Raw genomic sequence first — 25,747 nt, forward strand, 5'->3', positions numbered from 1 at the left:
TGGGGTTCTGCCCAGAAAGATGCTCCTGAAGCACATGGGAGCTTCAAACAAGACACTTTTCAAGCTGTGCATAGAAATGAAGGTAGTGGTGGGTGATGGCAGAGGCCGGGGGCTGCGGCGGTGGCAGCAGCGGCTGCAGTGTCCTTGTGCCCAGCGGGCTCGGCACTCGCCGGCCGCACTGCAGGGCTTTCCCAGGGGGGGCTGGTGGCTGGCACAGCCAACATCTGCTCCCGCTGGCTTGGGCGCATCCGTCCCCAGGAATGCCCGGGCAGGGGGCTGAACGGCTGCCAGGGGCACTGCCGACCCCGCCAGCGCCTCCCACCGTCACTCCGACCACAGCACCAGCACCAGCGGTGGCTCCAGGCAGATGGCAGAGCTCCTGGGTAGGTGCCATGCTGTGACGGCGTGGGGCTCTGAGGGCCTCAGGGGCTCCGGCGTACGGGGTGGTGAGGTCCTTCGGGCTGGATGGAGCCTCAGGAGATGCTTAGTCCCAGCTCCTTCCCAAAGCAAGGTCACCCGTGGGGTCAGAGCAGGCTGCACGTCTCCCAGGATGGAGCCGGTGCCACTGCGGGAGTGTCCTCAAGGGGACAAATGTTCGGACTAGAAGTTCGGAGTAGCTCTGCCTGGGAGCACGGGGCTCGCTGGGCTTGGCAGAGGGCCCCCGGGCAGCAGGTCCTGCCTGCCTGCACCTCCAGGCAGAAAACCACGGTTCCTGTGCACCGCGCGGGCAGCCGTGCCGGGGCCGGGCTGCTCCCCGGCGTACCCCGCCAGCCCACCCTGCCAGGCGAGCCCAGGGCTGCGCCCGCGCTCCCCGGGAGCTCCAACCTAAACCGTTTTGGAGCCGTGCCTGGCAGCTGGCCCCGCTGCGCCCCAGCCCTGCTCCTCCCTCCAGCCACCCCCAGGGCCCCAAATGCCCCGTCCGAGCTCGCCCTGTCCCCATCTTGCCGCTGGCACAGCCGCCAGCTCCTCCTTCCGAACAGTCCCGTTGCCGTTTAAACCTTGCAGCCCCCGGCAGGTTTGTGACCAGGGTTTATTCTCCCCGTGCGTAGCCCCGCTGCTGGCTGTGACTCGGCGCTGGCGCACGACCCACCGGCGAGGCGCCGCGTTAGAGCTGCCAACGGCGTGGGCTGTGCCTGCAGCGGCGGAGGGACGGGGCACTGCGGCCCCCTTTGCCCGGTGACATTCGTGGCACCCTGTGGTGCTGCCTTCACCGCGTCTCCAGCACAGACCCCATTCAGACCAGTAAGCCAGACGGAAGCATCCCTATGACCAGTCCTCAAATCCTGTCCATCCCTCTGGGTTGTTACAGGGCCGTGAAAAGCCGCCTACCCAGAGAGCTCTTTCCCCCACCCTAAACTCCCCACTGGTGTAAATTATAGCTGTTATTTACGGGCAAAAGGCTGGAGGGAGCAAAGTGCATCCCCTGCCCCATGCTGCCCGTGCTGGGGAACAGACCCGGGTGCCAAAGCTGAGGCTGGGATCATCAAACCCCCCACGGGCTGCTGCCTGCGAGCCAGCGGTGAGCTGGAAACAAGCTCCAGGAGCCGTCGGTGGGCGTGCGAGCCCGTCCCAGGCTCCCCAAATGCAGCGGCTCCTGCCCACTGCCAACACCCAGCGTGGCGCGACCTTCAGTGCTGTGGCCTGACCTGCTCCGGGGCTCGGCCGGCAGCCGGCAGCACCGCCGGTGGGACCCTGCCAGCCCCAGGGTGAGCGGTGGCTCGGCTGAAAGCCACTTCTCAAAGGCAAACGGCGTTTTCCCAGCTGTCGGCCAGAGGACCCAGCCCCGGGCCCGTGGGGAGGGGACCCCGGCCGGATGCTGGTGACAGAGGGGATGGGGCAAAATAAAACCAGGGGCAGAAAACAGGGGCCGCACAGGGGTGCTGGGGAGTGACGGGAGGGTCTCAGCATCTTGCGCCAGCTCCTGCCGACCAGCTGGTTCTTGGAGCAGGAAACCTCGGATGGAAGCAGGGGGACACAAGGGTCCCCGCCGCACCGATGCTGTTGCCCCGAAGAGCCCGTGGCCATGTGGACGGTGTCCGATAGGAAGGGTTTCCACACAGCACTGTGCATGGTGCCCGCCCAACCGCTCTCGGACTCCCAGGAGGTGCCAGGAGCTGTTCCAGGTGCTCCAGGATGGCCAGATCGGAGCTTGGGATCATGGGGCACACATCCTGAGCAAGGAGGGTCCCTGGGGGAGAGGCATCTGGGGGGCAGCACCCCTTCCCCACCCTCTCCCCCGGCCTGGGACCCCCCCGACCTTCAGCAGGAGCCCTCGGTGCTCCCGGCTCTCCTGCCGTCTCCGACACCCTCCTGCCTGCTGGCTGTCACCACCGTTAAAATAGATCAACAAAATAAACCTAATTTGGACCGTAACTGTATTTTCTTAATCTGAAAGGAAGAGTCCTGCAGTCAATAAGCAGCAGAGTCCCCAAGGGCTCTTGCTGCCGAGGAAGAATCGAGCCATCGCTATGCTAACAAGTATATTAGCTAATGAAAACAGTATTTAAAATAATCACAATATTTCTTTATTTGCATGTAAAGATGACATAATAAAAGATAATTAGCAGCATGTGAAGCAGTTCTACTACTCAATTTTCTCAGTTTGGCTAATTAATTATCTTAGTAAAATACATCATTATGGCTAATTTTAGAAAATCTAGCAGCTGCAAGGTCATAGTGGGAACAATTTCAATTTGTAATTGGAAGAAACATGAAAGTGAGTCAGATAATCTTTTATTAGATAATAATAATAATGAATCACACGGGCACATATATTAAGTACTTTAAGAGGCAGAAAATGCACTGAATCATTTAATAATGTCATCGAATGTTGCCTCCATCACGGGCTGTTGGGGGAGCGTGGGGGCACTCGGCCCTTGTCGCTGCCTGAAAGGACGCGTGTCCCAGCGCCGGCTCGGGCTGGAGTGCCGCCCAGGGGCTGCTCTGGGCCCCCCGGCCCCCCCGGCTGCCACCCCCCAGCCCCTGCCTGCAGCGCTCCGGGGCCCGGGCGGGAGGGTGGCCAGACAGGGTGTCGCAGTGGCCCACCCTCCCGCCGGGTTGGCCGTGGGGGGCTGCCCTGGGCCTCTCTGCCTTGCTGACGGCGGAGCACCCCCAGGGCTCGCCCCAGCCCACAGGTGGGGGGCCGGGGCGGTGGGGCTGTGGGACACCCCAGCACGAGGGGGGAGGAAGAGCGTGTGCTGATGGATAACGGCTCCGGGCAGGGATGCTGCTGGGGGTGCTGGACGCGGGCACGGTGGCACAGGTGGCCGGTGCTGGGGGGGTCAAAGCCCGGTATGGGGTCAGGGCCAAGACAAGATGGGGAGGGAGCACAGGACCCCTGTGCCAAAGCCTGTCAGACCCATGTGCCAGCCCCATACCCCTGGCCCCTCTGGGACACCCCTGCTGCTGCTGGAGCTCTGCCCTGCAGGGGGGAGCGGTTTTATCACCCAAAAGCAGCCTGTTCCCCCGGGAGCTGGCAAAGGCGGCGGTGCCGATGCATCCTCTCCCACCAGCACCAGCTCTGGGGGCAGCCCAGTGAGCCTTTCCCTCTGCTGCCGGCATGAATTGGCCCATCTCCGCCTTTCCCAGTAAAACCTCTGTAAGACAACCTGGCTTGAGCCCCAGAGCCGTGGTGCGTCGCCTCGTCCCATCACCCCCCATCTGGGTTAAAGGCAGAGCTGGGCCCCCGTCTGCGGGGCAGGTGGTTTTGACACAGCACATATAATACAGCAGAGAAGATCGCTGCTTTCGCAGGAAGCAGAAACCAGGTTTAAACCTCGCATGTGCCCAGGTGAGCCTCCACCCAGCTCCCCTCGGCCGCTGCCGTGCCCCTGGTGCTGCCCGCAGCTTCTGGAGCAGTGCTGGGAATGAGGGGTTTCCCCCAAAGCAGCGTGCAAAGCCACGCCATCGCCCCAGCCGAAAGCCAGCGCTGAGACCCCCCCTGGGATGCTCCAGGTTGCCACGGCAACACGCTGCCCTCCTCCATGATGCTGTGATGGGGCCCGTTGTCATGGCGATGACCCAACCCACAGCCCTGGGGTGCCCTGCCAACGTGACACCCCGGTGTCACTGGCACAGGCCAGGGACACCACGTCAGCACCTGCCTGGCCTGGGGACACCCCATCAGCACCCACATCCCGGGGACACCCACGGCACCTGCGCTGCCTGGGGGACGCCCTGTCGGCACCCACCACCAAAGCAAGTGCGCTGGAGGACACCCACAGCCACGGCTCAGCCCAGCTCCACCTTCAGCCTCTTACCCCCCCAACAGACACGTGTTCACTGCCAGCAGCCAAATAATATTTTCTCGGCTTAAAGCAGTAACTAAATTACATTTCACCCTGGAAAATTATTTGTAATGCAATTTGGCTCCATTTGTGGTCAGAATTAGCCATGCTGTGGCGAGAAAAACGGGTGTATTGGGTGTCAGCGCGCAGTGCTTCTCCTGCTTCCGCTCGGCAAGTTCGTAGGAATTGAGCTGATGAAGAGGATGGCGGAGGGCGCTGGGACAAGATGTCTCTTCTGCATCCCCTGTGGCAAACCTCCCGGGCCCCTCCACTCACCCGGGCTGGGCAGCGCATGGGGTGCGGGACGGCTGCAGGGTGCTGCCGACCGCTGCACGCCCCACGGAGCAGCTCCCCTCAATTAACGACGAGTTAGAAATTAATTCTAATTTCTGGCCGTGGCAGAGCGTGAGACCGACTGTCCCTGGGCTGCTCCGTGCTGCGGCCACTCCTGCCTCCATCCCTGGATTTGTTACTCCTGTTTTTACGGCAATCACCTGCGTAATGCCTCCAAAGTGACGCCCCAGTGCACCACAGCCGTTTCATGACTCTATTTACTGCCTCAGCATCGGATACCTTCCGTGCAAGGGAGAAGCTTCAATAAAAAAGTGGCCACCTAAAGAGCTACTCGGTGCTGCTCCCGGCTGGGCCAGGCAGCGGAGGAGCCACCTGAGTTGCCTTTGAGCTCCGGTGCTCGCTTGAAGCTGAAGTCTGGTCACCACCGCACACCCGCACAGCCCCCCCCGCACACAGAACGCTCTGCTCATGAAAAGGCACTTTCAACCCAAGGCCTTTAAGTCAGCTTTCCAGCCTCCCAAAAGAGCTCAGCAGCGGCCGATCCCTCCCCGACACCGCTCCTCCCAAGGGCCCTGGGCTGGGAGGGTGCCCTCAGCCCCCCACCAGCCCCTGTTCCTGCCGGGAGCTCCCCCTGGGCACCCCGAGCCGTCCCTCGGGGCTGCTGTGCAGGATGGGGCTGAGGAGCCGGGGGTGCCAGCCCACTCCCGCCAGCAGTGCCGGGGTCGGCGCGTTGGCAGACCTGCAGGCAGCTCCCAGCGGGAGGGGTGGGAGGCTGCCGTAACTCCGGGTCAGGCTCCGAAGCCGCGGGTATCCCCACCGGTCAGGGTGGGGAGACGTGTCTAACGCCCGGCCCGAGGCTGTCAGATAAAAGGAGCTGGCAGTAGCTTGGGGTGACAAGCGCTGGGGCGGGATGAGTCCGTGGCACCCCAGGTGCAGCGCGTGGCAGGAGGGATTGGGGCCGCGGGATGACCTGCCACCAGATCACCGGCGCTTCAGCGCGGCCAAGCACAAGTTCATTTATTCAGGGACAGAGAGCTTGTCCACTTCAGGCTGAAAACCCGCGTTATGAGAACCGCAGCAAAGGAAGAGCAGACATCGGCTGAAGAGCGGCTCCCTGCATGGCTGAAACAGCCAGAAACTGCAAAATGAAAATTGGGGAAAAGCCACCGGGAAAGCAATGGGAAGAAGGCCGTAGTGAATGAGAAGCTCGCAGCAGTGGGCAGGACAGATGGCAAGGACAGCCAAGGTTTCCCAGCCCCCTGGGAGAGGGATGGACCGCTCTGCCTCGTGCCTGTTGCATCCTTTGTAGGGAAGGAGAAAGGATCAGGTCTCCAGAACCAACCCCAGAAAGCCCTCTGCTACCGGCCCTATGCTTTAGGACTGCGGAGCAAGGTATTAACTATCCATCACTCATTTCCGTGATTCTTCAGAGATCAGTGTGGGACCTGCCCTAAGCGCCCCTGGGAAGAAGGGGGTGCGGAGCTCGGGCAGGAAAACCAGCATTCACCGGGTGAGGCTTCGGGAACGGTCAGTTCAGTGTCCTTGTTCCAGCCCTCGGGTAAGTTGACACGTGGACGGCTCACGAAAGGCTAACGTCCCCGAGGCGGCTTCTCATATTAAGAGCTGCTGTGAAGGTGAAGTGCCACGGCCAACTGGGTAACTGCCGGGGACCCACCAGCTGGTGCCTCAGCGGTAAAGCACCGAGACACACAGACAGGGTCCTGCCAGACCAAACCCCACAGCCCTGACCCCGAGAACCCACAGCGAGAGTCAGCGAGAGCTTCTCACCTCCCCAAGGAGCTTGGAGGTGGTCAGGGGGTGGTTTGGCTCATTGGTCTGATGCTGGAGGGGCACCGACAAACCCAACCCTCTGCCCCAGGTCGCCTGAAGCTTTCCTAATTGCCCAGAGCTCACCCGTGCATCGCCTTCGCAGGATGCAGGACTCTCCTGCACTGCTGCCCAGCTCTTCTCCTAATCCAAGCAATTGAGAAGTCAAATTCTTTATCCTCGATCTGCGCAGAAACAAGAGCTGTCTCTAACGCTTGCAGGACTCCACGTTGCATCTTAACCGCGCGGCTTTATCGCAGCAGCTTCCCCAGTCCCGCTCGCAGGGCATCGGGGGAGCCGCTGCACAGTGGGGGGGGCCCACGCCTGCGATAGGAAACAGCGCATTGAGCAACCGGAGAACATTTGCATTGCAGGAGGATTGGGTCTCCCTTTAAAAAGCTGTGTTTCCATGTTTTCATTCCCCACACCGTCAAGATGCAATGTGATTTCCTTAAATATAAGCTGGCGCACTGTTACCATAGCTGCTGCGTAGCAGAGGGTGCGCAGTTTTACTACATCCGTCTGCTCTTTCCCTAGGAAACATCTCTAGTGGCTGATAATTTCAAACAAAGGCATTGGAAAATATTAAAAATTGACGACGGCAAAGTTACTAGATAAGAATCTTTAAAATTTATTGGACTAATTGTGTTACATTCAATATTTGATGTGTTTCTCCTGGACAAAGAATTGGCATAAATACAAACAAGCCTTTGTGTGCCTTCCCTAAACAAATAAGAGATAAAGTACTAGAGACAAGGGAACATAGTTCACATCTTCATATTTACATTTTGCCTTTACTTTACAACTTAGCGCTAGGAATATTTACAGAAAAATACAATAAGAACAAAAAGATCATGTCTTGGCAACATACAGAAATTCATACAAATTGTATATGATTTGAAGCACGTGATACCTGGCATTCTCATTTCCAATTGCTCCTGCTAAAATCCACGTGGAAAAGGTCTGCGTTTGCCTTCAAAGACACCACTCAATCACGCAATCATTAAATCACATCAAATTTGTCTCTTAGATTGAAATTCAGTTCTCTCGTCTCTCTGGGCATGCGGAACCTCGCAGGAAAGAAATGCGGTCACCTATGGAGAACCCAGCACGTACAGCCAAGTTGAGCAGCGAGGGGCTGCTCTTCCCTATGGCCTCGCGCGCACACACAAGACGCCTTCATTTCCACAGGCACCGTCCTCCCCATCTCATTTGCTGTAAGGTTGTAATGCCTTTTTTAAAAGTACCTTTAAGAAAAATGCTTTTCTTTAAATGAGTCTTTATTAAGGTACTAAAATTTCTGTAATTTCAACACCGTGTTTAACAAGGTGACAACGGTCCCCCCCTCTTTCTGCACTGTTAAAAGGATGCCATCACTTAAAGCAGAATTATGAACCCAAACAGAAAGGTCTTATGAAAAGAGAAAGTCTCGGTTTAGTTATTACGCAACATTTGCAACTCAGCTTTTGCAGCACTATGTTACCTGCGGAGTCTTGACTAACGTCACGCTACGCACAAAGCAAGTGGTCAATACTCGCCACCTCCGACGAACAGGAACGCAAACCCAAGCCACGCAAGTTGTCAAGTTGGAAACTCAAAAACAGCAGTTTGCGTTAAAAAAAAGAGTCTGGATTCTTGATTAACATGTTCTTGCAATCGCAACTGAAAATAAACCTCATTTGCTCTAACCCTTTTGGGCAAAAAAGCTCAAGGCTGTACCCTGGACTAGCTGAAGCCATTGGAGTTTGGCCGCTGACTTCAACAGGACAAGGATTTAATTCCCAAAGTGGTGTTTTACATTTTATTAGGAAGCCGGAGACCTCTCCGCGCACAGGGGAGGGAGGGACACTCCTTGCAGAGGTCTGCCGGGGGTACTCGCTGCTGCGACCCGCATCCAAACCAAGCGGGATGGCAACATGTTTCTGTAATCGTAACGGTTTTATACTAACCAGCGACTTTCTTGAGGGTTCACCTTTGCGGAGAGCGAACCCCAACGCTTACGGCCAGGTCACACCGCCGGCGGGTGAGGTGTCAGCCAGCTGGTTTTACAGACCAGACGAAGCGCGTTACAAACGCCTACTCCCCCGCGGTGGGATCAGCAAGGACAAGGGGCGCAAAAGTTACCTTCTTTCAAGACTTCCGAAAAGTTGCATTGCTTTGGTGGTTTTACCGCTGGAGTGGGTGCCACAGCCATGTTTTAGCCGAACATGGAAATAGACGCCAGACTCTTCTTCAGCCGAGCACAGGCCTTTTTTAAAAAGGAAATTTTCAGGCAGCCCATTTGGCTATCTTGGACTTTGTGGAAAATACCCGGTGTTTCCCCAATCACACACGTCGTTACGTTACTGACTGTACCCGAATGCCTGAAAGAACTATCTCTTGCAGCTCGATACTATATAAACCAATGACTTTGCACGTAACGCACACTTCGCTATGGTACGTGTGTTTCGTTGTTACGTTATTGAAGATGTGCAGACATTTGATTGCTCAGTATGTTTATCTGTTACACATGCATTGGTCATGCCTTTTAAACCGGTGGACTCAAGTGTGTTCGGCCATTAATTAGATCCAATAGGTACATACAAAAGGTGGGTAAATTTAGTGTCCGTGCATTAAATTGATACTGGCAAGAGTTTGGCAGAGGAATGAAGCTGTCCAGGTTTCCCTTCACAGCTTTGCCAATACACCCAAATGCTGCCTTGCGGCTCCTCCTGCCATTTGCAACCCGGGCACCACGCAGGCGTGGGCCAGCCATCATGCTTACTTCTACAGTCGTTTTCTTTATGTGGTTCCATTTTTCCACTTGTGATTCATCTGGATGAAAATCCAGAGCTCCCAAGTTGAGAGGCTGGTGTCCTTGTCCCCTGCAACAAGCACACGTCACCTAAAATCCCTTTGGTTGACATCCTGAAAGTCCTTTCACACGTGTTTTTAGGGGCCTGTGTTTCCACTGAGTCTTTGTGAAAAACCGCATGAAAAGACAGGAGCAGGGTATGTCCTTGGCAGGTAAGTTGTGATGAAACACTTAAGACTGTTTCAGGTCAGAACTGTTGCAAAAAGTAACTCTGAAATATCAACATTAAATGACTTCGAGGTATTACTGCAACGCATATTAAAAACCTAATAAAAATACTTTTGGAGTAACATGAGGAGCTCCCCAAATTCCTACTCACACTCATACTCTTACGGTACCTGCTTACTGGAAGGAAAAGGACACGTTCTTGCTGCCAGTGATGGCAAACTGCATCTACCCCGGAGCGCCAGCGATGATTCATTACTGCAACACAAGGTAAGATTGTGCTGGGAGCCTGAAAGCGCTCCCAAGGCTGCCAGCACCCACTGCAGCTTCTATATTCCCAATATGAAACTGGTAGTTGTAAACATCTTTTCCCAGCACATCCTTCAAGTCCTGAACACGTGAAATCCACAGTCTGAAAATGAAAAGTTCTGACCTAGGTGAAAGGGAACCACCGCTGCTGAGCGTGAGAAAGCACAGTAGATTCAAAACAATTTTAAGTTATAACTCCAAAGGGGCTTTCATGGACTGGCAAGTTAATGGGGAAAGAGAAGAATTCTTGAATTTTCTTTTTAAGTTGTTTTAGTCTGTTTAACAGGAGCTTCTGAAAAGTGTTGTAGAAGCTGCGAAAACTGCTTATGCTATAAATATCAGGCAGGAGGCAGCCCCAGAATCTCAGATTTCAATCCAATGGAAGGAAAACAAGTGATGTTTATGCTTTTTATGGAAACAGTGAGTAGGTGATACAGACACTTCAAAATAAATTAAGTAGTTGAATAAAAATGTTTTGGTTTTTTTTTTTTAAAAAATCAAGCTACTAAAATTAAATGTGACATTTTGCAACAGACCTGAAAGTCATGACCTCGTTTTTATATAACCAAGAGCTCTTATCTAGTAACAACGTATGTTGGAAAGTCAGGTAATTTCAGGAGTTGTTTGTGGTCAGCATGCCAGAAATCTCGTACGTAGATGGACTCGCTCCCAACCACGGAGGGAACTGTAAAATACAGCATCTCAGCTATGAATTTCATGACCTGGTGTTTCCAAGGAATCTTTCTCCTCTTGCTTTTGGTCCACAAATTGGCTACAAGCAGTGAAGGATCTTCTGTTGAGCTCTGAAGGGGGGCTGAAAATGTCTTAAGTTCTTGCAGGGATAGTTAATGCTCCGAAACAGACTCTCTCCTCAAAGGAGAGATCCTGCTCCCTTCTCCTTTAACACGCGGGCATAGCGAGATGTCTGAAGGCAGGTTTGTTTGTATTTTGTTTTCCATGCTTATATGCAGAGATGGCTTTGTTTTGATTGTTTTCTTCTCACAGAATGAGACACTTAACAGTTCCCAATTAGTCTGGAATAGATGATTGGGTGAAGAGATTATGTTGCTAGCATCCGGGAAGACTGGAATTAAGTAATCTTTTGAGGGTAGGTGAATTAAATCAGTATCCCAACTGCAGTGTTTTGGATTAATCTCTCATTCCTCCCACATGGTATCTGCTGACTTGTGCTAGAAAATGATTTCCTGAATTCCGGAGGGCTGAGGACATTTGTTGTTGTTATTTAACTGTTTTCATTGCTGTAGCCACCAAGCTCTGATCTAATTGTCCTGGAAGGATAATGACCTAGGGGTTGCAGTTCTTGAGCCCAACCTCCTGGAAAAGTGAGGTATAAAATTCTGGCTCCAGCTGCCTGTTCCGGTATTTATTGACAATGTCCGCTATTTTCTGTTTTCGGCGGACATGTGGGGGGTTGTATGAATCGCTTTCCAGCCTCTTTCTCCGACAAATATTTATTACCGTCTGCCTCACTAAAAAACCTGAAAAAGAAACAACATTTGAATCAAGTTTAAACAAATTGAAGTAGTCTGCGCCCCTTTGCTGCCTTCGCAGCTAAAGACAATTTCAGGTTCTGTCCCATCCAGAAACCCAAGGAAGATGCTCAGCACCACCAAGTCAAGAAGTTTTCTCAGTGGGCAGTGGATAACAGATAACCACGGTCCCCAGGCCTGTAAGGACATTTTACTGTGAAAAATGAGTAAGAAAGGGACTAAGTCAGTGATACCCTAAACTGGCTGGAGGAGGAACAGGAGGATGAAGATTTCTCTGCTTTGCCAGAGCCAAGCAACTACCTGCAACAGCACCCGCAAGACCAAGAGGGGAAGGAATCCAGGGCAGCTAATACAAGAATCGCAGCGCTACAGCCCCCGGCCACGCCGCACGAGGACATGCAGAGCTCAGGGCGGGCCCGGAGGTCACACTGGGTAATGCCAGGGGAGCCTTCAGGATGAAAAAGTACCCATCGGTATTTTTTTCCCCAGTAGGAATTGCAGAGCCTTCCCCTTGGAACAGGGGATGAGGAAAGACTTGATGGGTTGTGGCTGGAAACAGGTTTCTCTTCCCCTCGCTGCTTCGCCACTGTTGTAACCTCTCTGTAACTCATACTGCTGTATACTGCAGGGAGGAGAAGGTTGGGAACCAAAGCAGTAACGTTTGGTCAAAGCTGGCAGTGGATTCTATCCTATTTTATTCTGAAATGAAATTCATACACCTCTAATTAAGTAAGCGTCCATTAACCCCTTTGCTGTTTCACAGGCACTTTTTTACAGGAAGAAACAGTGTCTTCCTTATTTAGAGGACTTAATTCCTGACTGCACACAAACCACATCTGCTGAACTTAGAGATGAGACAAATTTCATTATATTAATAGTCCTGATGCAGCTGAAAAAACCAGCCCAACTCATGGAAAGCACACCTGATTCTTTTTCAGTACAAGCCATTGTCATCAGCTGAATTCACAAACGTTGTTTAAAGGCCCAGTCTGGCTTCAGTTTCCCCATCACTGAATTAAGCATCCAAAAAACAGAACCTGAAAGTCACCCCCAGACCCCTACAGTTTTATGGTTATGTACAAGTATCCTAATGTTCGTTTATTCGTTTCCCTCCGTCTTGTGAATTGCTCTCACTGGAGTGAGATTTCCAGTTACTGAAGCTATAGTAGCTCAGATCCCAAGATAGATCCATTAATCCATCCAGGAACACAGGAAAAGGCAGATAGCACACACGGACCCCTGTTAACACATAGTAGGTTAAGTATTTTTATTGAACACATTAAAAAAAATCCTCAATTGCTGTGGCTTTTAAATCACTATCCGGCTTCTAAAACAGAAGGAACAAACACAGCATGCCAGCAGAGTCCAAAAATTCAGCAGTGCCCTCTGGCAGTCAACTAGCACCAGCACCTTGGCTCTTAATGCTAAACATTAGGGTCACATTTCTGATCTCTTATCTAAATAACAGGCATTTACCTTTTCCTTCCACCATTACTAGTTCCAACCCTTCACTCCTCTCCTACGAGAACTGGAGCGGAGCCCTGCGATGCTGTCAGCTACGTGCTGAGCACCTGCTCCCTCTGCCGTTCCTGCTACCGCTGCTGCTCCAAAAAGCATCTTTATTTTGTTCTGCCATGCCCAATACTTTTTCCAATGAAAGATTCCAGACCATGTATTTTGCAGATATATTATTATTAAAAAAAAAAATCAAAACATGAATGTTCCTAAAAATCTTTAGCTTACCAAGAGCTCTCCTACTGACTATCATTCCATCCACCAAGGGGATAACCATATTGAATTTCCCAGTTGCTCCTTGTAGTTTTATCCTGAATAAGCCAGTGTTTAAAGGATGGATGAAGATCACAGGAACTTCCTTCTCAGGAATGGTAGATCTTAAAGGAAAAACCACAACTGTTAAGTCAGTTTTATAGCACTGTTTCAATTAACCTATAGCTGAAAAATGACCACTTTAAGTGTTAAAAGAATGTTAAAAAATGTCTGGTGGCTAAACCAGCAGGACAAATTTGTGCATCCTCTGGACTTTAGAAGGGTTATATCAACTGTACTGTTTCTATGACCTTCTGTCACCACAGAATTTGAGAGTCCTGCAGACAGGACTTTAAGCCTCACAACACATATGCAGCATTAACCGCCTCACAAGGGAGTAAATCAGGAGGGAGGCTAATCACAGACTCAAGATAAAAACTACACATTTTCTGTTCCTTAATTTATGTTTAAACTGCACTGATATGAAAAGCTCTTTCACTTTTTCAACAAAAAAAATCCACAGAGGAAACTCATCTGTCTTTAACATGACTGCCTGGAGTTTTCAGGGTTGCCTATGAAAGCTGAAGAATGCAAATAATCTCAAGTCATGACTTCTTCTAAAGTGCAGCCTAAACGGTTGTCTGCAAGAATCAAGAAAAATAATGAAAATAAGAGCAGCCTTACCTTAGGGAAGTGCTACTATTGGCTGTAGTTTCCACACCAGTGCTAGTCTCAGACACCAGATCAGGGAGGGGGAAGTTCTCTGCAAGAAGACGATGCACTCAAAGTTTATCTACACCAGCTTTTGGGGGGTTTTTTGGTTATATTTTTGTACAAAGAAAGATTATTTATCATCAAAACTATGCAGTCCTCAAGCATTTATACCCTGGGTGTTCTTGCACTGCTAGTGATGCAAAGTCTTTGTTTTCAAGCTTAAGCATTCATGGAGTGTATAGACACACTTCAGCCATCCTGCACTCAACAGATCAGGTAACGCATGTCCCAGACCCTCAATTCTCTCAATCCCAAAGGTCAAAATCTCTAGAGGAACAGTGAAAGCAGGAAGGAGACTAAGTACTTCAATCACAAAAAGAACTTTCAACTTACTACTCAACAGCATCTTCACCTATCCACAGTAATGAGCCTCAAGATCAGCACTGGAAATTCCAAACCATACCACCACTCACATCTACAGTTCCCTTGAGCCCTGCTCCAACAAACATGGTATCAATTCCTCAAATCCAAGCTCTGTAGATCCTCACCATACCCTACAACTCTGCTGCCATGCACTTGGTAACTAGCGACTGGATAATGAAGGTGCAGGAGGAGGTAGTAAGAACTCTGATCCCTGGAAGGGGATGTGGCCCTCTCATTGCCTTGTTTAGGGGCAGGAACCGAGAGATGTTGCATCATTCACAGAAGTACAGTTCAGACAGCAGGACAGCGCCGACGCCTCTTCCAGCAGAAAGAGCCTAAGGCCTGAAAACACCTTTTGCCATCAGAGCTAGGATGCAAAGAGTATACAAAAGCTGGAGCTAGCAGAGGGAGAGCATGGAGGGCCATGGAATCTTTGAGATGGAGCAAGAGGGAGGGCAGGCAGTTAGCACAGGGACGATAGCCTAGACTACAAAGGGACAGCTTTTCCACCATCCAGATTCAAAGACTTACCAGAAGCATAAGGCAAAAGCCAAGAACATTAAGAGCATAAGACAAAGCCTCTGGACTAGGAGCCACTTTCAAGAGCCACTATCCCCCACCGCCCCCAATCCAACTGCCATGCTTACTGAGGCTCACAAACTCATTTCTTCAGCTTCAGGCCCAGAGCTTTGGGAGATTCCTACGGCTGCTGAAAGAAGCAGCCAAGCAGAAACATGCATGTGTAGCACAGTTGCTGCCTCTGCAGTGAGCTGGTTTTAGCTGCTGCCCAAGAAAGAAGTGGGTCAGGGACACCAGTTTGGGAACTGAAGCGGCTGAGGGACTCCTGGAGCTAAGGGAACACCCTCTGGGCCAATGTTTGGATAAGGAAATGATGCTGCAGAACTTGAAGTCTGCCTCCTGATCCCAGTAAGTTCTGAGGGATGTGCTGTGGACAAGGTGGTCTTCTTGAGAATTTACACCTACACTTTACAGGAAGCTTCCTCTTGATCACTCCCATTTCCTTGGCTGCTTTCCTCTGGGAGGAGCTTAGGGCTTCATTAAGGTCCACCCTTACTGCCAGACTGGGAACCAAGATTAGAAGTCAAAGATAGAATAAGGTATTGGTTACTGGCCAGTGCCAGAGACTCTGCTGGGCTAGGCCAGTACAGAGAGGCTCTCACATAGCGCTAAAGCCAGGCCATGGCTTAGAACCACCACACAAGGAGCTCTTGGGGACAAAAGACTCCTCAAGCCTAGTAGCCAACCACCCATGCCATGGCTGTAACAGGACAGGCAAAGCTGGGTCTCTCCAAGGTCAGCCAGTACCCAGAGTCAGAGAGGAAACACCAAAGTAAGAAACATTATATTGCATGAAGAGCAGGACCCTGCTTGAACGAAGGTGCAGAAAGGACGCTGGACTGCATAGCATGAAAAGGGCAACCCGAGCACAGAAGAAATGAGCCCCCCGGCAAGACAGAACACAACAGAAAGTTTCAAAGCTACCATCAAAGAAGGATGATGATCCCTTGAACACAGAAGCAGCAGGTGTCAGAAGTCTTTTTTAAAGGAAGAACAACAGATCCACTCTGAGGAGACAGCAGCTGAAGGGAACTCAAAAACAGGGGTGCACATTTGCCTTGTGTGTTAAGCTTAAGAAGAACATGCGTGATGGCATTTCACATGTACTGCCAGAGCTAAAACAATCTCCAGACCTACACGCCACTGATTCACGTACACTCCACGGACCACCACTCAAATATCAAAGAACTGTTTTAGAATCTTAAAAGTGTTGGTTACAGACATTAATAAGGATTTAGCATTTTAGAGAGGAACAGAACAGAGCTTTCCTCTGGTTCCTGCCCTGTTGTTACTTTAGCGAAAAATAAAAAAACTTCTACGCACCTATATCATCATAACGTTCCACCCAGACCACATACACTTTGGTTTCAGGTCCCATCGGCGGAATGGTCCGGCCCTGAGGCACCCTCTTGGATCTGGAAGTAGGACTGAGCTGTTTTGAACACAAGAAGAGTAACATTTGTAAACATCTTGAGTCCAGTAATGCATCCAGCAAGCATTTCCACAGTTGCTCCTTAGTCTTTCAGATGTCAGACAGGTACAACCTCTGCCAACTATTGAGGTGAAGCAGCTGTGGTGGAACTACCCACTGAGAAACAGTAATCAGGGTCTCCACAATATTTATGTTCAACATAGAATCATGGAATGGTTTGGGTTGGAAGGGACCTTAAAGATCATCTAGCTCCCACCCCCCTGCCACGGGCAGGGACACCTTCCACTAGACCAGGTTGCTCAAAGCCCCGTCCAACCTGACCTTGAACACTTCCAGGGTCGGGGCATCCACAGCTTCTCCGGGCAACCTGTTCCAGTGCCCCACCACCCTCATGGTGAAGCATTTCTTCCTAATATCTAAGCTAAATCTACCCTCTTTCAGCTCAAAACTGTTACCCCTCGTCCTATCACTACATGCCCTTGTAAAAAGTCAATCTTAAAAAAAATGGTTCAGGTTTTTCTTAATGTTCTCAAAGATCTTAAATCAGTAGCTAAATATACATTTGGAAGTGAATCCTATACAAGAAATAAGCAGTTGTAAATCCTTTGCTAACTCTTACAGCGATTCATGGTTTTCTGCTTTGCTACCATACAAAAGCAACTTCACATCTGATACTTCAGACACAACTGATATATACTATTTTAAACCGGGTGGGTATGAAAAGTGTTCATGTCTATCCATCCTAAATTTCCAAGCATGGATTCGAGTCTATATGCAGTGTTTACAAAGTGTTTCACTTTTTCCTGCATGTATTTCAAAATTCCAGTATGCAGAGTATTACTACTTAGCATGTTTAAGTTTTATATTTAATTAATGTAATTTTGCAATCTCCTACTCCAGGTGCAAATTCTGGCAGGACCAAAGCAGATGTTAAAGATTAATGGCTAGGAAGGAGTAGCTCCAAATGCTAGGAAACCAAATCATATACTGTTAAAAAATGCTGTAGCATTGCCAGTGTGCTTCGTAAAAAAAAAAGCCATTTTTCAGTGCAAGTTTTGTCTTACCCGCTGAGAGGGATTAAGATTGTCTGTATGATTGGGGAAGAGTTCAAGTGTCAGAGACTGCTGCTTCAATATTCCTGGCAGCAGATCCATGTTGGAGTCGCTTTCTTGGTCAGAGACATTGCTTTCCAGTGAATCAGCTGTAAGCCAGAAGAAGAAAGGTGTTTTGTCTTTTCTTCTGCCAGAAAACCTAAGCTCTCATCATATGTAAGGTTTTGAAACTAGAAAATGTTGTAAGGTTTCTGAAACTAAACATAGATAGATTTACAGTCAAGTCAATATAGCACTGAAAAGCAGGAAGAGGATTCAGCAGTGGACAACTGCCAATTATTCCAGAAACAGACTGCAATTAAAGCACTCCCTACGGATTTAGAGTGTTCATCCATTTCCGATGGAATAGTCTCCTCCTTCCTATGGCTATCATTTCATCACAGCCCTTTTATTCCAGGGAACTTTTGCACACTGGTTTCAGTGTGCAAAAGGTGTCGTGAAAGCTGTTGCTCGCTTACATAGCGGTTGTGCACATGCTCCTCCACGTGCTGCAGGACGTCATCAAGACAGGAGAGAAAAAAAAAGCATCACCAGTTGATGGTGAACCGTGTGTCCAACCTAATGCACCCAGAGTAACGGCAATACTGCTGTGCAAACCTGGACATATACTGAGGCTTAGACTGAGAAAGAGGGGCACAGAACAGATACCACCTTAGGAAGGGGTCTAAGTATTAGGATGTTGTAATTTAAACATCAGTAGCTTTCTGACAAGAGTCTTGCTAGACACACTACTAGTTACCTTATTTAGGTTCTGCTTCTGAAAAAGCTCTAACAAAAAATGTTGTTTTGGTTTTTGTAAAGAGCATATACAAAGTTGTCTTACTTAGGGACTCCACTGGTGATGGGACAACAAAAGCTATTTCTGTCAGGGCATCCGCATAATACAGCACCTTCTTCTGCCCATTGAAGATACTTGCCCCAACATCATCTGAAATAATTAGATCATCTGAAATGGACATAAAAGGAAAGTTTAGTCAAAAGAAAGTTCTACTTCTTTATACACTGCCTCAGGAGACGACCTTCAAATACAAGGTGCAATCAATGAGAAGAAATCATGCAAATCTCATTTTAAAATGAGAAGACTTCACAATCAAATCTCATGGCTAACAACCATTCTCAGATAATCTTTGCTGTCTTGAAAGAAATGGCATTTCGGGTTGGGAGAGGATTTATTTTGAACATGTTTCCATTGTACTGCATACCCTATTTCCTTCGGATTAAGTAGCCTAGTAAGCGCGTCTGCCATGAGAATTCATCTAGTAGCTATTTCTAACCATTCCCTCTAGCAGACATCATTCAGTTAGTCATTAAATTTCCAAAGGATTCTAACATTTATAACTTCAGTCTGATACTATTCTAGAATTCAAGCCAGTTTCTACAGGCTCTCCTCTATGTCTTTTCTTCTGCCAAGGAGAGTTAGAAAAAGGCGCTCTCGAACCAAACCCAATGCAAAAAAGCTCCTCGTTCTCAGCCCCCATTTATTCCCTCATCACAGTTGGCCAGTACATCAGGTCTTCACAGCACAGAGAGAAAACAATTCTTTGTGGAGCCACGCTATAAATAAATTACAACCCCTCTGCCTTTTCCTTCCCCATACCGCCTCCAGAAAGACTAGCAAGGACTTTAAGCTGAATTATTTCTCCAATCCCGTTTACAGAAGGGTTCCTGTGATAGCTGCCTCAGCAAAACCAATGGAGCAGTGAAATTCAGCACGCTGGCAGAGAGGCGGCCAGAGGCATGCAAAAGCCTCCGAGCCATGCTCCACCATCAGGGAAGCGTCCCTGCATCTCCAGTCCATAGGTCTCAGGGAGCAGCACCACAACTCAAACCCAATTGTTTAAGAACTTCTTGGCTTTTGGGGGTGTGCAGGGAAACAAAACCAAAGCATATGCCTGTGAATTTATTTTAAATCACATCTCACTGGAAGCTATTCTAGAATCATAAAATCATTTAGGTTGGAAAAGACCTTTAAGATCATCAAGTCCAACCATAAACCTAATACTGCCAAGTCCACCACACTAAACCATGTCCCTAAGTGCTACATCTACACGTCTTTTAAATACCTCCAGGGACGGTGACTCAACCACTTCCCTGGGCAGCCTGTTCCAATGCTTGACAACCCTTTCAGTGAAGAAATATTTCCGAATATCCAGCCTAAACCTCCCCTGGTGCAACTAGAGGCTGTTTCCTCTTGTCCTGTCACTTGTCACTTGGGAGAAGAGACCAACACCCACCTCACCACAACCCCCTTTCAGGCAGTTGTAGAGAGCGATGAGGTCTCCCCTCAGCCTCCTCTTCTCCAGACTGAACACCCCCAGTTCCTTCAGCTGCTCCTCAAAGGACTTGTTCTCTAGACCTTTCACCAGCTTCTTTCTGCTTTGTTTCAACTATGCTTCCTACTAATTGACTGTGCATTTCTACATTTTAAGTGAAAAAAATTAATCAAATGCGAATATCACAGAACCACTAAGGTTGGAAAAGACCTGTAAGATCATCAAGTCCAACCATCAATCCAACCCCACCATGCCCACTAAACCATGTCCCACAGTGCCACGTCCACACGTTCCTTGAACACCTCCAGGGATGGTGACTCCACCACCTCCCTGGGCAGCCTGTTCCAATGCTTCACCACTCTCTCAGTAAAGAAATTTTTCCTAATATCCAGCCTAAACCTCCCCTGGCGCAACCTGAGGCCATTTCCTCTTGTCCTGTCGCTTGTCACTTGGGAGAAGAGACCAGCACCCACCTCACCACAACCCCCTTTCAGGGAGTTGTAGAGAGCGATGAGGTCTCCCCTCAGCCTCCTCTTCTCCAGACTGAACAACCCCAGCTCCCTCAGCCACTCCTCATCAGACTTGTGCTCCAGACCCCTCACCAGCTTCATTGCCCTTCTCTGGACACGCTCCAGCACCTCAATGTCCTTCTTGGAGTGAGGGGCCCAAAACTGAACACAGCATTCGAGGTGCGGCCTCACCAGCGCTGAGTACACGGGGGCAATCACTGCCCTACTCCCGCTGGCCACACTGTTTCTGATGTAAGCCAAGATGCCAGACTCCTGAATGGGTTTTTAATCAGAGCCATCCACAAAGAAAAAACACATTTAACAAAATAAATAGGTTCAGTCACAGCAAACATTGGAGGAGAAAACAAAGCAAGCAATCTTCACAAGTTGGTCCAAGTCTACTTTATATTTACCATTTCAGTTTTTTAGCCATTTTTTGCTAAAGTTATGACTCCACTCATGGATTTTTCCAACAGCAGAACCAGATTAGAAGTAGCCCTCCCTCCCATCCCTGAATGCTTTTTCTGTTCCTTTTCCCCCTTAATTTGTTGAATTAATTTAACTATTTGGTGGTCTGTGATCTAATCCAAATGGCTGAAAAAAATCCAAGTTAGGCACCCACACCAAAACAGGTTTCCTCACTCATTCAGGGCACTGCCTCCCGCACAGCCGTATTGACAGAGCCAACCGCAAAGGTCTCTACCTCCGAGTAAAGCACAGTCTGACCCTGTCCTCAAAGGAAAATTAAACCAAGACCTGGCCATTTTGTAACCTCTTTTGACTTGTTCAAAGAAAGCCATGCCTCTGTTCTCTTAAACTCTCCCCAACATTTCAAGCCTTTATCATTTGTAGTTTTACTCTACAAATGACTAGAGAAGCCTTCAGCTGGCCGCAGTTACAGGTGAAGAGCATTTCTAAGGCACAGTGAAGGGAAAGCAGAGCAAGAGCGCTGCTTAAGCAACTGCAGCAGTAATGGTGTTGCACTCAGTGCAAATGTTGGATCAAAGACATTGAACAAGCTGGACCAGCCCGTTCAATGCCTTTGTGTGGCCCACTGCAGAAGACTGAGGCTCTGAAGATCACCAAGAAAAGGTCTGGCCCTTGGAGCAGTGACCATGAACACACCGAAATCAACCCAGACACTATCAGAATCCCAGGTAATCCGACTAAGTTGTTCAAGGCAGAAACTAACCCGACCTCCAGTGCACCACCCTGGGATAGCAATTCACTACCCCGAGGATCATTTGGGTTGACAGAATGGGCAGAGGGTTGTATATGACAAGCCCAGAGGAGGGGTTGCTCTAGTGAAAAAAAGCAGAGTAAATTAAGCAGGACAGAAGAGCTGTGTGTGGGCTCCAACCACCAAGACCTACAAACAGCAGCTTGTTTTCATGACTTCCTACAGGCATGATGACACGGCTAACTTATTAGTCAATATCTCATTTTAAACCCCTTATAGAACACTGAAAATCGCACAGTATTTCAAGTCTATTTGCCAATATGCAGCACAATCTGTATCCAATTTCACCTGAATACTGGTTTTGGATAATATATTAAAGACTCATTAAGGTTGCTAGAAATATACCACAGAGGTGTTTCTTGCTGAGGCTACTTCCTCCCAGCAACATACAGACATTAGTTTTGCTCACTTTGACTTGAAGCTTAATCTAATATTTACACATTCCTTTCTAATAAACATTGGTATTTATCCAAAAAAATAGGCAACTGCTCAGATAGGTATCCAGGAGCAAGGAATTTTAATTTAATTGTCTCCTAAACAAGCCTAAACATTTTAATTTATTATTACACCATTTACTATATCTTACCTTGTTCAGGTCCCTCTTCATCACTGCAGCTGTTGATTGACCAGCTTGTTGAGACGTGGCCAGTCCACCCAGGGTGCTTCCCCACGTCAACGGACCAGCCAAGGGACAGCAAGAACTCCAGGAAGTGTGGCTGAACAATTCTGGAAGACTCCATGTTCTTCAGGATCTGAAACAAGCAGCAGCACTGTGGTAGGTACAGGAGACTCCAGGAAGCAGCTCGCTGCCTCCCCACTTTTTTAATTAAAATTTTGTGTCACCAACATTGTTTAGCCGAAATATAGCTATTCAGCAAGCCTGGAACCCCAGACTTTCTACATGAATGTCACTCCCTGCTGCCCAGCACCCTCCCATCCTGCTTGGCAATGTCCTATTCGATCAACTTGTTTTTCTTCCATCATTGCCAAAGCCTGTAAAATAGTTAATCAAACTGCTAGAAATGGCAATTTTGAGATTTATGCACTCATCAGGGATAAACGACAGAATTGTTCTGCACAGAATATGCATTAGCACCAAATGTAACATCAGAATTTTCTGGACAATTTTTACTGCTAAACTGAGGCAAAATTTTAGGAGAAAGGTATTTTATCACTGCTCACCTGTACATGACATACAGTCATTTAGAAGGCAGCCCTCTCCGCACACTGAATTATGAAACAGATTTTGCAAAATAATTTTGAGGAGGATTGAGCATACGCTTTAATCAAATGTCACACTATACTGTTTACTTTACACCTTAATCCTACTTCTTATAAAGATCTGGGATGTTTCCACAACCAAAGGCAATTTTTATCCCATCGTGACCAAGTGATAGTTGAGACCTTCAAACGGCACGCAGAGAGACATGGATGATTTGTGATTTGGTCTACAAGAACCATTGGGATTTGTGGAACAGACAACGCTGTGCAACACGCCCATCCTTCCTAGGCCACGTGAGAATGCGTTTTGTGGCAGGAGCGTCTTTGATTTTGGTTTGTGCGAGGGCAGTACACTGGGACACAGGTTCCAGCAGAGCAGAAACTGCAGGGACAGGCGCTGGAAGGAAAGCTTCCAGACAGGAGGTTCCTTGAATCAACATGGTCCTGGCACCCCATCCTAATGCCTCGTACAATATTCAGCAGTGACTATAGATACTGCATTGAAAAAGTACTATTATTCTCACTACTGAAGTCATAGCTATGCTTCAGAACAAATTGAGAGAAGTGCAGTTTAGAAAACAATTTCAGAAGATGGGCAAGCTCAGGCTGTATACAACTATATGGTTTCATATCTGAGCCCATTCATAAAAGAATTTACAGTAAAGCAAGGACAAGGGGGTATTTTCAAAGGATATTTAATGATGTGAAGTATAATGATGTAAAAAGTGTGCGGGCAGTTTCATTACCCTGTATAAAGAAATGCCATGAGACCCTTCTCAACTGTAAATGCCCACCACCACAGAAAAATATTTGGGCCTAATGCAACAACCAGCAGGCTAGATGTCTATTCTGGGCTGCGCAGCATCAGATAAAACATAGCTGACACTACTCCTTGTGAAAGGACGGCGGGTCACCTCTCAGAACGGAATGAGGTCCTGAGCTGAAGTGGCATGAACTCACACACCCAGAGGTGGCTGAGTAGGACGAGGCAGCCAGCTCAAAGCAGAAACCGCGTCACAACTTGGCTGTGATCTCCCCCTCCCTTGACTGTTCAATATTGAAAATGGAACATGATGTCTTTTCAAAGATGGCAGTATCAGTATCTCACTCAGCTCACATCCAGAGATGTGTATGTTATTAACTTGACTGCCACTGCGACTTTGCACAACCTGAAAGGCTTAGGAATCACAGCAAGATGTCCGGGGATCTTGAAGCAGGAGTGGCATCTTTATACTGTGTCTAAATATGTCCAGAATCTCCCAAATAGAAGATTTGCTTAAATCTACATGGCAAAACCCAGGCTAATTGGGTGGCAAAGTTCTGCAGGACTAAGTAATCTCATCTGTCTAAATCCGTAAGAGCATATAAGCATCAGATAGAAAAAAATCCTTCTGCTAGCTCAGCGAGAGCACATTTCAGCTGGAAGGCAAACCTTGTATATCTTGCTTCGTAGCGACTTTGGAGATGAAACAACTGTGTACTGGCTACTCTGAACTTCAACTTGAAAACTCACAAACGGCACGATCCTGGTTCCATGAATTAGTGTGTTCCATGCAAACGTAGAAGGTGCTACAGTGTTCTGTCAACTGTACGTTCACAGTAACACGAGGAGATGGCACAATAATTTATTATGGAAGCTACGCTGCTACTCTTCACTATGAGAATAATGAATGGAATGAGGAGAAGGTTCTATGGAAACAACCTTTTCTAATGAGTCCATAAGCTGTCTTAGTGAGTTTCTAGGTCACAGTCTAAAGAAGTCAGGATTTGCACAAATTAACCTGATGAACCTAATCACATTCGAATGTAAATAGTATAAAGACTCACAAAGCAAATGCTTTCTTACTTGCAGGAAGTTTTTCATTCCTTTAACATGTGTTTAACATTAGAATCAAACCAAACTACCTGGACATTGTACATTGCTGGAACAAACTGCAACCTTCCCTGCAAGCTGAGCCAACAAATCTGAAATGCATTTCTGATATGAATCTTTGAACTCTACAAATAAGGACAATAAGGACAGAACAGATAACAAAAATACTATTAATAATTTAATATATTAAAAAGGATGTTAGAACAATCCTAAATATGGGTAATGTACTTCAACCTACAAATGAAAAGAGTACGCAGTGACTTCTTATAGCTCATACTGTAAATAAACACAAAGCCCAGAACCCCCGGTTCTGATACTCCACTCTAGTCATTAGCAGTGATGCTTTATTCACTTGAGGATTACTAGAAACAAGACAATATAGGCTGGTTGGCACTCTACATTTTCACTTACCTCCTGGCTTGTTTTCTGGCCTGCCTTCATGTAGAAAATGAAAACAGTATCAAAAGGACGACATGGTAGTAAATCCAAGTAGCCAAGGTCATCAAAAAACCCAGGAAGAGCAGAGTCAAGTGCAATCAGGTGAGGAGGTAGACGACTGTTAGCAGGTTCCTATCCAATAGACAGAGTTCAACAGCTTAAAAAAAATGTCTTTCCTCACTGAGGTAGTCTTTATGGCTTCAATAATAATCCACTAAAATATAAAAAGACAATTTCCCTTTTCTCCTTAAAGCAAAATCATACACAAGTTTCTGTCCAATATAATCCTGTTCCTGTAAATGAGTAACAGCAAGCATAACAGTTTGACAGTTTGTGGCATTCTACTCTCCTCATCAAATAAAAACAGTGTTTTGCTCAAAAAGAGTGCTAGCTACCACAACAAACGCAGCAGATATTTTCAAAATATCTAAACTATACAGTCACATGTTTAGTTTCATATTTATTAACTTATATACCAATAGTACGTAAAATACTAAGTACTTTTAGACATCATTTTTGCAGAAGTGCCATTGTCTACTTTTGTTGATGGTTTTCTAGAAGGAAATGCAACAAATAGAAGGGAGAATCCACAGCTAAGAGGCAGAATTTCAAATTAAGAATATGGATCATCTCTATAAATGGTTGTTATTTTAACTTTAAAAAGAAAGCTCTACAACCTATATGTACTTCCAAGTGTTTATGTATGATTAAACCACTTCAGCACAATCATCTCTGGAGCAGAACTTCTTGGGCAGTCATATTTCAGAAACTCTTACAGTACCACCCCAAAGCTCAATTCAAGCTGAGGGAATGATTTCAAGTATGAACACATGAATGCGATAGCTTATGTACCAAAAATAAAGATACAGCCACCTATTCAGAGCATGTTCAACTCAAGGGATGGCCTTTCACAACCCTGC

General features: G+C 48.0%; 1 protein-coding gene across 2 annotated transcripts in view; it reads right to left on the reverse strand.

Annotated features, from left to right (window-relative positions):
- Positions 1-10,272: 10,272 nt before the first annotated feature.
- Positions 10,273-25,747, reverse strand: part of RALGAPB (Ral GTPase activating protein non-catalytic subunit beta) — a 58,316-nt gene continuing 42,841 nt past the window's right edge. For both annotated transcript variants that reach the window (XM_059827114.1, XM_059827113.1), the window contains exons 22-29: positions 24,801-24,959; positions 21,882-22,047; positions 18,097-18,219; positions 17,226-17,362; positions 16,053-16,161; positions 13,698-13,776; positions 12,990-13,138; positions 10,273-11,234 (exon numbers count right to left, since the gene is read on the reverse strand). In XM_059827114.1, coding sequence (XP_059683097.1) covers positions 11,041-11,234; positions 12,990-13,138; positions 13,698-13,776; positions 16,053-16,161; positions 17,226-17,362; positions 18,097-18,219; positions 21,882-22,047; positions 24,801-24,959 — 1,116 coding nt within the window. In that variant the 3' untranslated portion in view covers positions 10,273-11,040. The remainder of the gene's footprint in view (positions 11,235-12,989; positions 13,139-13,697; positions 13,777-16,052; positions 16,162-17,225; positions 17,363-18,096; positions 18,220-21,881; positions 22,048-24,800; positions 24,960-25,747) is intronic.

The sequence above is a fragment of the Gavia stellata genome, chromosome 20, assembly GCF_030936135.1.
Source record: "Gavia stellata isolate bGavSte3 chromosome 20, bGavSte3.hap2, whole genome shotgun sequence".
Taxonomy (NCBI): Eukaryota; Metazoa; Chordata; class Aves; order Gaviiformes; family Gaviidae; genus Gavia; species Gavia stellata.